We start from the raw sequence: 17,169 nt of genomic DNA, 5'->3' as shown, positions 1-17,169 counted from the left end.
GAAATAGTGATAGGCAGTACACAAGGGTGAACCTTAGAACAAGCTCCCTTATGACAACAAATTGTTCTAAAAATGCCTCATTACATCAGCCATATTAAATACATATAAAAATGCATGTTCTATGAGCTGCATTTTGTTATCTTCAGCAAGGGTTGACCTAAAGGGTTGACCTCTACTGACACCCGATTCACAACCGCCAGATGCACAAAGTTATATCACTGACAACAACAACAACAAAAATCTGCTTCTCTTATGATATCAAGATCAAACGGTTCCTGAGATATTCAGCGTAAGCAATTACTGTATCATCCTTCAAGATACTTAGCCCCTGCATGGTGCATCCATTCAAGAGCAACTGCCATTTAAATCACCTGATAATACAATATTCATAAACACTGGAGTAAAGCTCTCACCTTCTTGTTGCCCACTAGCAGCCCCACTCCAATCATTGGGCACATACATGGCTGGTACATGCACTGATACTCGCTGGAGTAGAGAAGTGTCTGATCCTCCTGCACTTTACTGTCCTCCAAACTTGTTGATTTCACCGCCCCTCAATGGGCACCAGCCCCGGACTTCATGGTGACAAATATGGTGCAGAAGGTATGTATGGTCTGGGAACCAAACAAACAGCACAGGGATGTCATAAAACAGGGTCTGTAAATGAACTTTGTATTAGATATTGATGGATAATAAAAAATATTGCTATAGCTGTGGGGTATGGTTATCATATACTCATCTTGAAATGAGTGTTCTCCAAAATCACTCTTAATCAATACACATTCTATAAAAGATGTCAGTTTAAAGAGGAAATCCACCCAGAAAAAAAAAATCCCTAAAAAAGAGAGAGACAAAAATCCCTACACAGCATTCCAAAAATGATTAAAATTGGATTAAGAAATGAAGAAGATATGACATTGTGAAATTTCACATATTTTTGGAAAACATTTCTTGACCAGCCCTTATGAATATTCAGATTCTGAATAAGTTGATGTCATACCCTCAAAACATTTCAACTATGTTATGAAATCTTGAAAAATTGTTATTTCTACCTAAAACAGGTAAAAGCATATTCCCATACCAAAATATATCAGAGTTAGCATTTATTCGTTTATATATTGGGTAGTTATAAGGCAAGTTTTATATTCATACAGCTGAAATATGAAATTTTTGTCATTTCTATGTATGAAATGAATAAGATATTGTGAGAGTATGACATTATCAACTTGCTGATATAAATATATTCACAAAGACTGGTCAAGAAGTGTTTCTGAAAATTTTTGAAAAATTCAGAATTTCCTTATTTCTTATCCAATTTTGATCATTTTTGCAGTGGATTTCTTCATTAAAAAAAAAACACAAAATATGTCCAATAAATCTTACATACTTTACATAATCCATTTTTTTTTATTCTCTCCATCCCTCTCTTTCTTTGTTTTTCCAAACCAGCTTGAGCTGACAAAATTTCAACCAATAATACTTCTTAGTATTAGAATCTACATTGAGGAATACCTAAATATAAAAACTTGATATATAAATGTTAGAGGTCATCACTTCACACCATGGTAGTGACTATAAAAGTTGAAACCTTCATTCTGAAGTTCAAATATATCAATGTACTAAAATCCTTTAAAAATAATGTTATCCTCGTTTTTGCCTTTGTTTTGATTACGTGACTCAATGTATGTTTCAGCAAACTCAAGTAATCATTGATTTTCATTACAATAAAGAGAACAAGGTAGAACAGAGTGTGATTCATCAAAAATATTCTGAGTCTTCTTTTACATAAGTTTTTCAGAGGCCTTCATGCCACTGTTAGCACCAACAACTGCAAGCAGAGCTAGCAAAGATGAACACAAGGGCCTTTTAGATTTGCCAAGATGCTAATACAACTATTCATGATTGAAGAGAAAGCAGAAAGCATTATGTGTGCACCACTTCTTCAAGTGGATATTTTCAACTGAGTAACTTTTCACATTTGGGCGGGTAAGATAAGTTTCGTGCGTTTTTAATTGCGTGGAATCAAGACATGAACTACCGGAACATCCCGCAATCAAAAAAATTCCCTTGCTTTTATTTGTCATGCTGGAGTCTAGTTGCGCGAAAAGTGCGAAAATTTCCACTTTTGCAGTAACAAGCCCGGTGATACGGTGCAATTAACTCTGTGATAAGAGGTCAAAGCTTTAGAATTTGTAATGGTCATGGAAACACTGTGCGGTACGAAGGACAAAAAAAAAATCTCAAAAGTTCACTTCCTCATATCTCCCTTATTTTACCACTAAATCCCTTGAAACTTTACACATATATCTAATATGGATATGTCATCCTTCCTATGATTTTTGGGTGAAAATGCTGATGTATCTTTTGAGATATATGTAGTTTTCTGTTTGAGACAACCATGGGAAAGGGTTACGATTATTTCCTGACACAAGTCTGTGCATGTATGTATATGCAAATAATCAACATATCGCTAGTCTGTATACCCCAGACTCACTACCTGCAAAGTTTTGTATTGCACAATTAGTACAGTGTAGTTAGGTTAAAATCACAGCAAAAAGACAACCAAATTCTAGAGAAAATACTGGACATGCACAACTAGATCATCCTCCTGCGCATAACTACTGGTCAGTGCACGCTTAGCCTATCAGCGGTGTCAGGTTTGGCGCATGGCGACAGGGTTCGGTTTTGGTCCATACGGTGGTGAGTGGGCGAGAGACGAACCCTGCAATGTGCTTCAATTGTTTCATGCAGCACAAAAAAAAAAAAACGATACATCGGACTGCGTACGTGTACTTACGCTATGGATTTTACGTGGGTCACAACTGACAGTGATCTCAATTTTTTTTCCCCGACATAACCATGCGACAAATGATACAGAAAAGATATTTGGAACTCAGTATGGACATACTACCTTATACCAAAGTTTCATTTTTGGGCAATGAAGGAAAATGTGAGAAAATAACACTTGTTTAGAAACTAAATTTTCTGTTTTGGAAGCTAAGTTTCAACGATATTTTCACAGGTTTATCCCCAATAAAACCCAAAATAACTAACATTGCGAGTTAGAGAATACTTTCTCCTTCAATTTGCTGTATAGATTTAATCATTTGTTGGCTTCTGAGGTGAGATATTGCAATTGTCCTGCAACACTTCCCCAGCAGTTTTGCGTACACAAGCTGTTTACTTTATGCAAATGAGGCTTCGAGGTCATATGCTTTTGGCGAGTTAGTTGCACTGTATCGCCATGCCTGGAATATCAGCACTAACATCTTGATTTTGCCTTTAAAAAGATCAGATGAAACCTGAAAAAGAATGAATTATAAATCAAGCTTGTGACATGGAGCTTCTATGGTAACCTTGGAAACATCCTCTCACTTAGGCATCCTTAAGCACCCACCAAGGCTGAATTCACACTGGGCAGTTTTTAATTTCCCCATGCCAACATACCCATTAAACCTCTTGAGGTTTCCCTGCGGTTTTGCGTACACAAGCTGTTTACTTTATGCAAATGAGGCTTCGAGGGGCTTTTGGCAAATTAATTGCACCGTATTGCCTCGCCTGAAAGTTAAACCCTAGGATTACTAGGTATACCCATATTGACTTCAGTGCAAAATTTAGGCTATATATCTTTTGATACAGCAATACTGATTGGTTGTATTCTATGCTACTAGTTATGTTGATGTTAACAAAACTCAGTAAAGCAAAGGCTCATTAAAAAGTTTAGAAATATGACAGGTCTCAAAAAGGCCCGCTTGACTGAGGATTAGCCCCACAGTGGACTAGCCCCACAGTGGACTAGCCCCACTGTGGACTAGCCCCACTGTGGACTAGCTCCACTGTGAACTAGCTCCACTGTGGACTAGCTCCACTGCTGGCTTCAAGTCTCTAACTTGCTTGACAACTCAGACCTGTCACATAAAAAGCAGCCACAAATCACTGGCACCACAACAGATAAAAATCAGATTTTAGTTGAGGTACCGATAAAAAAAAAACAAAGATTTTTGGTTAATTGGAAACTACAGGGTTTTATCTACCATTAGCTCAAATTTCAAGGTGTCACACTTACCAGAAAAGTTTGAAATATTTGATTATTTGTAGGCACTCTTTTTTTTTTCGGATTGTCAATTTTTACTGGACAGTTTGGGCAAGGGCATTATCATGGAGGACCATTTCATAAGCTCCGCCCCCTAGCAACTCCTCAAAGCTGATTGGCTGGTGAGGACGTATTTCACTGAAGGCTTTCATTGCCCAAGTGCAAGTTACGAGGCATGATCGATCTTAAACTCGAAGAGTTATTGTTTCTACAACAAGGCTTGACTTCAGTGTAGTTGAAGTGAACAATAGACAGCATGTACCCTGTCGGCTGACCAGACATGATCCCGTAATCGGTTGTGGTCCTCACACTATTGATTGACAGGTGCGCCCCACTCGCTTTGCTTGGAGTTCTGAATGGTGTGGCTTATGTGCTTTTCAAATGAACACAGCCTCTGTTGTAGCAGTGCACTGGAGACCGAGTCATGTACTCGCAAGCAAAATAACAAGTGCTGTAAGCCACTTGAGAAGCCCCTTTTTTTGTAACGTTAATTAAGACAAAAATCTTGCTTCAATCCTTCTGAAATTTTATGATGCATTGTGTGAATTTTCAAAAGTAATGGTTCAACAAATCTTATCGTTGCTAAGGAGTTTATGTTTGTGATATTTTCAATCCCATATGGTGGACAATCTTGGAACAAAAAAGAAACCGAGAGCACACTTTGATGGTGATTTTCTTCGTATTTTGTGGGCACAAATTTCCCGTTCGCCACATTTGATTTGAAATATCTTTGGATGTAGAGTGCATCTATTATGGATTATACATCAAATCAAAGCTTAGAGACTGGACTAACTTAATATCTCGTCAACAGAAAATTTGAAGAATCCAAATTGTGGCTGCTTTTGATCTGATGGGGTCACAATTCTCGCTATCGCCAATAGGCAAAAAAGTACCCGGATGTGGCTTTTTCATCAAGATTTAGTGCACTTCCGGGACTAAAGCACTTCTTGTGTGGGGCATATTTTTCACAGCGCTAGCATGCGCATACATGTACATATACGTACCTTGCGCCGCACCGGCCACGGATAGGTGCCAGTACCCGAGCCATGCAGGCCTGTGATAGCTATAGCCCCCATATGTAGCCCTCTGTAAGCCTTGCATACAAGCTAGACAGACAGCTTGATCATAGCGATCGACTTGCACATCAGTCATATCTGCATATCCCACTACAATGCTGAAAATAATACTGGAAAATATTAACCCACCTGGATATCATCATGGAGGGTCCTTCTCGAAACTTTGAGAGAATGACCGTTCCCCAGCTGAAAGCGTTTTTGACTGAATAGTCCATGGGCCAATTAAAGACCCGAAAAATGGGTTATTGGTACCACCTGAGGTGGCTAAACCGTTTCGGTGTCATTTTGTTTGTCGGGCATAGATATGCTTATCAAGCTATGATAGCATTTCCAAATGAGTAGCTTAGTCATAATAAAGAAATTTTTAACCAATTTGGTCTCGTTTTCATATCCCTATACTTCTGAATAGAAACTAACCGCTATACAAAGAAGAGCACTGTCTTCTGTATGTCTACAGGTGTTCTGTTGTAAATATGGTGCGCTTAGTCTTTATTCAAGGCAGTGAAGGGAATATCCAAAGGGTTATGATGTCCACAGCTGTCACGCAGTGCGCTAAGTCTTTATTCAAGATGGTGAAGGGAATATCCAAAGCTTATGATACAGTGTATATCCCTTTATCTAAAAACAACCAAAAACAAGAGACCCTCGGGTCTAGCACTCACCTGAGTATCGCAAGTTCACCTTTCATGCAGTCACTAATCTAAATTATTCACAGCTCTACCAAAATTTGACCAGGCGTTCTCAAGTAGAAGATGAAAATGTACAATAAGGGCCCAAATTTTTAAAGATTCCTTAATTTGGGGGGATTGGGGGCCCCTGGGGCCCTCTGGGTGGGGCATGGTGCTCATTTTGATAAATTGAGATCCTGACCCCTTAGGGATGCTACTTGCCAAGTTTGACAAAATCCATGAGGTTTCCAGGAAGAAGATGAAAATGTACAATTCACTGCTAAAAAGAAAAACAAACAAAACAATGTATATCGTTATCATATCTAAAGTTCCTAATAAAAGGGATTATCTATACTGTTTTCTATACTACCATCTCAACAAATACATCAGTTTTAAACAAAAATCACTCTGTTCATTTACAATATCATTTATTATAATGTACAGTGTAGTGTACCGGTACATTGTTTTTGCATTATCTTTCATTGTTGGATGGAAATAAAGCGACATTGGCGTGGCATTAGCGTTTTCACCGGAAAATGATGAATAATTGAACAAGAGACCCGGGGGTCACGCGCTCACCTGAGTATCGCAATTTCACCTTCCATGCATTCTTGCACACTCTTACATAAGAACATTGAAAACTTAGGTCTGCATATGGATCCCCCTCCCTCAACTCAAGGATGGGGGGGGGGGGGGGGGCAGGCAGCCCTGGATCTGCAAAGAACAAACTTGGAACTAAAGTCATCAATGTATAAACTCATGGTATTAACTGTGCTTTATCATTTCTGGTTCTAGAGTAGAAGATTTTAAATATTCCTTAATGGGGGGGGGGGGGGTGGGCCCCATAGAGGCCCCCCAAGAGGGACATGGTGCCCATTTGAAGGAATTGAGATCCTATCCCCCTAGGGATGCTACCTGCTATTAAAGTTTGGTCAAAATTCATCATGAGGTTTTCAAGAGGAAGATGAACATGTACAATTCAGGCTCCATTACAACTGTGGGTCCCAAGGGGGGGGGGGGGGGGGTACCCCTGATTTCGCCAATCCCATGAACAAACTTGAGAGTACAGTCATCAATGTTCTAACTCATAGTATTATCTAAGCCCTATTACTTCTGGTTCTAGAAGATTTTTAAAGATTCCTTAATTTTAGGGGGTTTGGGCCCCCTGGGCCCCCCCCCCCCCCCCCCCCAGGTGGGCCATGGTGCCTATTTGAACAAATTGAGATCCTATCCCCCTAGGGATGCTACCTACCAAGTTTGGTGAAAATCAGAAACGGGGATATCAAAGTGAAGATGAAAATGTACAATTTAGGCCCCATTAGGACCCCTCCTCACCCCCCTCCCCTGGGTCCCAAGGGGGGCACCCCTGATTCCCCCATGAACAAACTTGAAACTACAGTCGTCAATGTACTAACTCATAGTATCAACTAAGCTCTATCCCTTCTGGTTCTAGAGAAGAAGATTTTTAACGATTCCTTACTTTTAGGCTGTTTGGGCTCCCCTGTGGCCCCCCAGGTGGGCCATGGTGCCCATTTGAACAAATGAGATCCTATCCCCCTAGGGATGCTATCTGCCACGTTTGGTGAAAATCGGTAATGGGGTTCTCAAGAAGAAGATGAAAATATAAAAGTTTACGCACGACGGACGACGGACGACGGAAGACGGACGAAGAGCGATCGCAATAGCTCACTTGAGCCTTCGGCTCAGGTGAGCTAAAAATATAGCAAAATGCACAAGGAATTGCTTTTTTTGTTTGTTTTTTTAGATAAAGGGATACACACTGTATCATAAGCTTTGGATATTCCCTTCACCGTCTTGAATAAAGTCTAAGCGCTGTGGACATCATAATCTTTGGATATTCTCTTCGCTGCCTTGAATACAGACTAAGCGCACCGCATTTACAACAGAACACCTTTAGACATACAGAAGACAGTGCTCTTCTTTGTATAGCGGTTAGTTTCGATTCAGAAGTACATTGTATAGGTATATAACAACGAGACCAAATTGGTTAAAAATTCCTTTATTATGACTAAGCTACTCATTTGGAAATGCTATCATAGCTTGATAAGCATATCTATGCCTGACAAACAAAATGACACCAAAAAGGTTTCGCCACCTCAGGTGGTACCAATATCTGGCCTGGCCCATGGACTAGAGGCATTCCCTGTCATGGAAAACGCAAGCCTGACCTCGAATCGCAAATGCTGTGGAGTCACCCGAAAACTTCAAAAACATCACGACGTCTCGCATGTAAACAGGGATATTTCTGTCTAGATTTTCTCGTTCATTGTCGTCCAACCAACACATGGCAGCTTCGTAGTAACAACCCATAATCGTATTTACGGCAATTTCTCTAGAATGGAGAAATTTCAAATCATATAAATGCTAAAATTCAGAGTAAAAGTGCCTTTCAGTGTTTCCCCAAAATATGAGTAGTTTGATCCACAAGATTTTGCAAAGGACCTTGAATAATTTGTACATTTATGCACAGAGTAAAAGTGCCTTATAGTATTGCCAGCTGTACAGGAATCTGTCTTTTATTCCTTCTTTCATGGTAATTTTTATAAAAACTATGTTAAATCTTTACGTGCCATGCTCGCGCACTAAACACAGCCAATGACGTGCCAAGTTCATTATACATTGTAGTTTGCTCAAATACACAAACCAGCCCAAACTGATTAATAAATCGCAAAATACAACGGACAGAGCAATGAAAGCTTCACGCGTTATTCCATTCCTGTCACATGTAGCTTGCATTTTGTGGTGACTGAATATCAAGTGGTGTTACCGACTGGATTTGTGGGTAAATTCTGTATGTTTCTGTTTCTGTTTTGCACACGTGTGTAAAAGTCATGCCTGGACAATTATGAAGCTACGAGTCATTGAATTTGAAAAAAAAAATATTGATCAAATCATAGATTTGTCATAAAATTTACAACAAAGCAAAGCTTGAATTTTCTCCACAATTTTGCTCAATACACATCCAGTGGAACAAAAAAAAAAAGTTACATAGATTATAAAAACAGAATGTTTTCCCAAAGAACACCTGTGTTGCGGTCTCAGAATAATGTAGCACACAGGGGGATTACACCATGGTGCATACAGAGTTTAATATAGTCTCTAATCAAAGAAATGGTAGTTTGTATCCGTTCACTTTAATGACATGAAACAAGTATTCAAAAGTTCTTTGCCATGAAGCAGTTTCATATATTGTTCATCCAACTCCAGAAACTACTTCCATTTGGCTTGACAGTTTCCCTTTTTTCTAATTACACAAATCAGAGCTCACTGGCCCAGGTGTCAATGGCCACCTGAAATGGCAGTGGGCCACCTGAAATTGCAGACTAGGTGGCCCAACTGGTCCTCCAACATCCTCAATCACTAGGCTTTTGATGTGAATTTTGCACATGCATAAAATGGGATGGTAAACAGTCGACACACCCAATTTCTAATGTTACCATGCAGCTATGCTACTTATTACACCATGCGAGGTACTTTAACCTGAAACACAAACTAAGACAAGGAAATTCAGGGAAACTTTTGAGGTACCAAAACTTTATATTATCTTTAATCCAACAATTGAGTGACACTAACTTTGTCATCAGATTAATTGTTTGCTGTTTTGTCGACTCTCAAGAAAATCTCGCCAAATCTCATCTTGCGCATGCACATTCTGAACGCAAGTTAGCTGAGCGAGACTCTAAAGTAAAATGTGCGCATATACCTCATTAACTAGGGTGCTGTGATTTTACTGGCAATGGTAAACACTAAGCGAGGCTTCGTTTACCATCACTAATTGTTAGAATTTTGTAAAAAGAATCTCAGCTGAGAAATGAGACCAAGTCTCCACACCACGCATCCCCAGTACTGAGCGTCATTGCGAGAGCTCGTCCACAAGTGGCACAGCTCATGCTCTCACTCATTGCCTCCCCGTAAGGCAAAAAAAAAAAAAAAAAAAAATGTTGCATTGGAGTAATGGGTCACTGAAAAATAGGGTAGGTAGGTAGGGATTATTATTATTATTTTTAATAAATCCCTCCCAAAATCTCCCCCGGCTCAAGTACTCCCCTTTTTGTCGGCGATTGCCCCCCCCCCCCCCCCCCAAAAAAAAAAAAAACTAGTACAGTGAACCTTGCCTAAATCGAACTTGCATAATTCGAATAATCACCCAAGTCAAAGGTCTTATCAAGTTCTCTTCTCTTTATATTCTATTGTTTTAAAGACGAATTTTCTTTAAATCTAAGATATTTCTTCAGTCCTAACAGATTCAGCTTTAATAGGCAAGGTTGACTGTAAGATTTTTTTGTAAGATTTTTTTTTTTGTAAGATTTTATTGACTCTATCGATCCCCTCTCGGGGTATGAGGGTACAAACATATTTACAATATGAATACAAAAATATAAGTGATAATGTACATGTTCATGTGAAAATAACAGATATTTAAACAAACATGTTTACAAAACAAGGCATAAAGGACGTTTAACTACTCTACTACTACATGTACACACATTCACATCTACTTTCCACACTTTCTACAAAACTACTGTCTTTCTTCTTTGGTTTTGAAGAAAACTGAAACATAATCATTCTGACAAATTTGGCTAGTTTTTTTCAAATGGCAAGCATTAGCTGAATTGAATAGTTTGGCCATATGCAGGGCTCGACACTAAGGGTGGCCCGGTGGCCCGGGGCCACCAAAAATGAAAGTCGGGCCACCAAATTTTTTAAAAAAGGCAAATTTGGTGGCCCGCCTCGGGCCACCAACATTTTTTGAAAAGTGTCATTTTTCTATGTTAAGATGTTGCAACCCATGTGCCTGTCAATGAATATTTATACATAGTCTTGCCATTCAGCAGTTAAATTTGTTTAAAGGATGGATGAAAAGGACTGAATGAGTGCCTGAGAGTGAGTGTTGCGAGTTTGTTGAGGTTTATTTATAAGTAGATAAATGTCCAGCTTCCAATTCTTACTATGATAAAACTTAAATATTCTACTCATCAAAAAAAAGCAGGAATTTTAATGTTTTTTATTGTTTTTGGGGGGCCACCAAATTTTTCTCTCGGGCCACCAAAATTTTGAAATTGATGATTTTGGTGGCCCCATCGGGCCATCAAATAAAAAAGTTAGTGTGGAGCCCTGTCATATGTAATGCACTTGGTCTACTGGCCGTCAAGCCACTTGGTAAATACAATAGTCTCTCTTTGTGGAAAGAGGGACAAACAAAAATATAATGGAATTTATCCCCTAAATCTGCAGATGAACATTATAGTACAATGCAATTCATCTGTCAGGCTTGCATCAAACCTGCCCTTATTAACGGGTAATCCATTAGATCGACATCTGAATTTACTTAATGTAACATAATCTTTCTTACACAAGACCTGTAAATACTTCTCAAACATCAAATTATCCTTTTAAAAAACATTCTATAATTTGTACAAATTCTATTTGACCATGGCATGTGGCTGCTCTCCACTCTTGACTAAACATATCAAAAAGTCAAATTTTGAAGTGTGTGAAATCCATGCAGCACTAAATCCACCCCCTTGTGCTAACCACACATTCCCTAGCCCTGCATACTGTAAAACATGATATATTCGCGGCATGAAATTTTCGCGATTTGGAGCTGACAGCCTTTTTCGCGGCATGAAATTTTCGCGAATTGCCACTGGCGTTCAATGCATGTAGTGTAGACAAAAACTTTTGCGTGCATTTTAATTTCGCGAATTTTGGCACTCGCAAAATTCGCGAAATTAAAATGCACGCGAAAATTTCTTGTTTTACAGTAATCGAAAATATTTGCGATAAATGTGACCCTGCACCTCAAAACAAACAAAAAGTCGCCAGACATGAATTTCTAGTTAAGACCATATTCTGAAAGAGCAGACTTTAAGCTTTAAAATGATGTACAACTCAAATCAAATGGACTCTCCTAACCTATCTAAATATTGGAAAGAAAGCACAAATTCAGGAAAAGTGTGAACTGAGAAAAGAGGCTCTGAAGTACAGTGTCTATTCAAGCGCTTAATCTTTACCAAACCGTGCTGGCTGTGCGATGAATGGGACAAAAAACAGGAAGTAAACCACCAGAGTAACAACAATGAAGGGATTATCAAATTAAACTGAAATTATTCATGCCTCATTAACACATTCTGTCCATAATTAATGACAACTTTCAAAGCAGTAGTGCTATTCTTTCAAAAGTTATTAGAGTTGAAAGTGAAGGGTGTGGACAAGGTTTTTCAGAAATGAAAAAGGGATTCTAAAGACACATCTAATCACACCATTCTACCAAAAATGTTCGAGATAAACTGCTACAAAAACACACTTTCCTGCCCGTTTTATGATACCAAATTTTAGCATAATGTAAAAGAAGACCCGCTCTTTCAGAAAATACGAAAAAGTCAAGTTCGGCTAGGTTGACCCATTTCACATATTTTCAGTCCTCATGCAAAATCAGTGTGTGCGACTTTATGTTCGTTTTGAGGTGCACGGTCACAAATAATAACCACTGTGATTTTGATGGGGAGTGTATGTCTCCTTGTAAATGGAGAAGAAATTTGAAAAGTGTACATGAGTGTTTGGTTTCTTTTCCCTTAAACTAATCTCAACCAGAATCCAATCATTCGACATTTGATATGGTTCAAAATTACTCCACATCCGGTTTCACCATAAACCATACAATCAGGAGTACATTTGTTCACAAGCAAAACTTTTCTTAAGAATTTCCTGTGGAAAACTTCAATTTGGTCCATGCACTCATAACCACAGACTTCACAACCATAGAGTAAAACTGGTAAAACAAGATGATAAAATAGATGGCACTGTGTGTCCACAGAGAGCTGTAACTTTTTAGTCTTGACCAACATGCTATAAAGTGCTTTCCTAGCTTGTGTGAATTGTTTAGAAAGTGCCTTTTTAAAACTACTGGCATAATCCAATTTTACTCCAAGGTACACAAAGTCATCTACAACCTCAAGTGGATCACCAGCACAAAGAAATTCAGGAATTCTTCTAACCTTCCCACGGGAGAAAATAACAATTTAAGTTATTTTAGTCTTGCTAGCATTAACAGTCAAGTACCATGTCTGACAATAACTATCCACAACATCAAAAGCTTTTTGCAACTCCTCTGGAGTTTGTGCTAAAATTATTGTATCATCTGCATAAAGTAAACAAGAAAGATTTAAAGCTTTTTTTGACGTTATCAGAATCCAGGTGGTCAGAAATCTCGCTTTCCAAATACTTCAGTCCACCATATGATTTTCTAATGTATTCTTGAAAATCATTCAGACAAATGGCAAATAAAAGTGGGGAAAGGTTTTCACCCTGTCGTACACCAGTGTTACAAGTAAAAAACTTGACATCTCCCCCATGACCGCCACCCATGACTTAGCACTTTCATAAATGTTCTTGATGACAGTAAACAGTTTACCCCAAAGTCCCATCTTCAACATTTTGTACCATAAAGATGATCTACCAATTAGATCAAATGCTTTCTTGTAATCAATAAATGCACAGTGTAAACATTTTTTATTTTGCAGACAAACATCAATTATAGTCTTCAAAACAAAAATACTATCAATTGTAGAATAATTAGAACAAAAGCCAGCCTGTTCTTCACCTAACGTATCGATCAGCAGCTTTGAAAAACTCGGAGATTCGATGATTCAAAATGTAAGTAAAAAGATTTTCTAGACAACTGAGAAGAGTTGTTCCTCTATAATCATCAGGATTTGTGTCTATACCCTTATTCTTAAAAATAGGAATGATAATCCCTATGCACCATTCAGTTGGAACAATACCACCGTCCAGTACCACATTAAAGAACTTTATTTTACAACAGCTCTAAGATGTGTAAATTCTATCGTGTACAAAGTGGATAGGCTCCACCAAAGGGGGTATGAAACATCCCACTAGAAGTCTCAACGTTACGTACTCTTGTGATACTACAAAGCATTGTTACAAACCCTTCCACTACCTACATTGTACAAAATAACACTGATCACCCTCCGATAACACCTGAATGCCCGAGATCTGGCTGCTTGTCTAGTTAGATGATATGCTCTATCAGCGAGTGTAAGTAACCTTATTCTCTTTTTATATTAAAAGACAAGCTTACCGTAATATACATGTGGATTGAGGGAATGCAGCATTATCAGTAAAACACATCAGTGAAAGTTTGAGGAAAATCGGACAATCTGTTCAGAAGTTATGAATTTCTATAGTTTTTGTTCAGTCACTGCTGGATGAAAAGACTACCACAGTAATCAAATTATATACCATGCAGTGAGAGGTTCCAGTTGAAATTGTGGATTCTGAGGAGACCGGACTGGGACTATTTTCTGAGGGGCGCACTGAAATAGTGTTATGCCAGTCACTGAAATTTGAACTTGCTCTGCACCAAGTTCAAACTTTGCTTGGAGCATTTAATAAAAAATTGATGGACGCATACGTGCATGCACATGTGCATCATATGCATGCGCTGTGCATGCATAACAGAATTTTCTAGGTTTGTTTTTTGTTTGTTTCTTTATTTGTTTTTGTTTTGTTTTTGTTTGTTTCTTTATTTGTTTTTGTTTTGTTTTTGTTTATTTACATAAATTGGATGCCTAAGACAGCAAGGAATGAATTTACCAAGTTTCCAGTCAATCTGACTCAATATAACGTCATACAGGGCCGTCAAAGTTGGAATTCCGTGCGTGTGTCAATGGCGACATACAGAGCAAATATGCCCAAAAAATTTAATTTTAAAAAAGTTATATTTCAAAATGTCATCAAATTTCAAGCTCATTTACGCCTATCTCATTTATACTTGGCTGATTTTCATCCAGATTTCAGTATGTTGTACTGTAGCTTGTTAAATTGTCTTTGAAATGCGTTAACTAAAATTTTTAATAAGATGACGTTACATCTCGAAAAAAATTAATTTAAGGTAATCTCATGAAATTTGACCATTTTATGTGTTATCTCTACAGCAGTCCATTTTTCTGAAAATGCTAAATGACATGTGCTAACTGACATGTGCATCACGCACTAGCTCACTCTAATATCCTTCCATGAATGTCTCCCAATATGTTGTCGCTGACACTTCACTCTACTAGCACCAAGTCCTCTGTCTTTTCATTGGATATCAAGATCACATAAAAAAATTTGGTTGAAATCGCAACTAAGCTTTGATGTCGGGACATATTGTACAATAAGTATTTTGTACACAATGTAGGGAGGCGCAAAGGAGAGAAACCTCCCTGGTTTATATGTGCAGGGCCAGAGATTTGGCTCAGTCGGTAGCGCATCTGCCTCTATATCCAAGGGCACGGCAATCCGTGTTTCAAGGCTTGCACCTTGAATTTCTATTGGGTAATTGCTAAACACTGAGTTTCAATAAAATACCTTCAGGCATTTTATAGATATGAGGGAAATAGTGAAATGTTTCGGAGTTGACCTTGTCCTTTGATCCTTGACCTTTGACCCAATGACCCCAATATTCCCAAGAGAATCACTGTCAGGCAGTATGTGCATACACATTAAAGTTCCATGAAGATGCATGTACCTTTAACCACTTTCAAGATATGGAAAGAAAAAGTTAAAAATCTAAGCATTTTCATTTTACCTTTGACCGCATGGCCCAAAGCTTTCTCTAGAGAATCCTTATTGGGTAATACACGTATTACATTTTTATACATGTACTAAGTTTCAAGAAAATATCTTGAGGCTTTGCAAAGATATATAATAGGGGAATTAGTGAACTTTTGAGCATTTGACCATGACCTTTGAACTTTGACCTTGAGCATGTGCACCCAAAAGTTGGTAGGCTCAATTTCATCCACTCATACAATGCCAAGTTTCATGAGGTTACCTCAAACTGTTTTTTTAGTTACACTGTCCACAAAAATGATTACTGACAGAAGGACAGATGGACAGACAGACAAGCCGAAAACATAATGCCTCCGGTGACACTTTGTGTCAGAGGAATAAAAACTCCCACGACCAATCACTTCAAATGTCAGATCTCGCTGATCTTATCTTCAGAGTGAAATGTAATTTCTATATGTAGGCATAAAGTTCAAGTCAAGGTTAATCACCTCGCATAATGATAGTGAAACTATCACTAAGCACATGTGCACATGCAAAAGTTCAAAATGCTCCAAATGACCTCTCAATGATTTTGAGTACATTTCAGACCATTTTGAGAATTTCCAAAATTTCAGCATGTACACGTCCTTGTGTTTCTACATGCATAACTTTAAGTCCGTATGTAGCACCCTTGGTCATGCAAATAAAAATGAAGATTTACATACTGTATTAAAGGTACGATTCTTTTTATTCTGATAATAGTCATGCTTTTCTTAAGTGTACTGTTTTCACCACTTTGATATTTCCCAGTTTCAAAGCTGATAATCACCACCAATTCATATCAGATCATATTTATCATCTCTCTCATTCCAATGACGAGATCAAATCTACTTGATAATTGAAACTGATATGTCATTTGAATATTCCCTCTGTTCATTAAGATCAGTGAAAAATGCCTTTGTAAAAGACTTTCCTCATTGACTTGAATATATTATCTAAAGAACTTATCCATCCAGTGCTGTTATTTAACACTAATTTTAAATTCACCACTAAACATTATTCTCTGCACTAACCTACGCACTGGCTTTGGAAGAGGAAAATTACTCTTTTACATAAAGCATTTTGGATTTTACAATTCTGATGAAATAAAGAAAACACTCTTAATTTTTTTTTTTTTTTTTTTTTTTTTTTTTTTTTTTTTGGGGGGGGGGGGGGTCAATGCTTATCCTTCATAAACATGAAACATAGCAAAGAATACACGAGAAATACACATAGTTTCTCATACTGGTTCGATATTACTCCAAGCGGTACTACATCAAAAGCAGGGATTCAATAATTTCATTATAATCACAAACCAGGGAAGATTTCATTCTGTCTAATTTGATACAATTATACCACACTACAATATAATTCAAGTACTTCTACTTATCAATGACATTTTACGGAATTTGCAGGAAATCTATTCCACTGATCCCTGATACAATTTGTATACATGACATTTAAAAAAGAAAATGTAGATCATATAACACACTTTGTACTAATCCACTAGATTTCCACAGCATACTGCCAATTCAAAGAAAATGGGATAGACTACATATAACGTCAAAATATTTGTTCCTGATCTGCAACTACAATTAAACCACAACTTTTGGTTTTTGTTTCTGGTTTTTGTTTTTGTTTTTGTTTTTGTTTTTGTTTTTGTTTTTGTTTTGCTGTGTGTGTGTGTGTGTGTGTGTGTGTGTGTAATTCCACAAAA

At 37.8% G+C, this 17,169-nt stretch overlaps 1 protein-coding gene across 3 annotated transcripts in view; it reads right to left on the bottom strand.

Annotated features, from left to right (window-relative positions):
* Positions 1-17,169, bottom strand: part of LOC139730641 (synaptotagmin-7-like) — a 283,452-nt gene that overhangs the window by 241,129 nt on the left and 25,154 nt on the right. For all 3 annotated transcript variants that reach the window (XM_071641498.1, XM_071641499.1, XM_071641501.1), the window contains exon 2: positions 414-614. In XM_071641498.1, the coding sequence (XP_071497599.1) occupies positions 414-462 (49 nt within the window). In that variant the 5' untranslated portion in view covers positions 463-614. The remainder of the gene's footprint in view (positions 1-413; positions 615-17,169) is intronic.

Source organism: Diadema antillarum, unplaced genomic scaffold, assembly GCF_040938485.1.
Source record: "Diadema antillarum isolate AM-2024a unplaced genomic scaffold, OU_Dant_1.0 seq00000324_RagTag, whole genome shotgun sequence".
In the NCBI taxonomy this organism is placed as follows: Eukaryota; Metazoa; Echinodermata; class Echinoidea; order Diadematoida; family Diadematidae; genus Diadema; species Diadema antillarum.
Note: the sequence above shows the minus strand (reverse complement) of the source record. Positions and strands in the feature narration are given on the sequence as shown.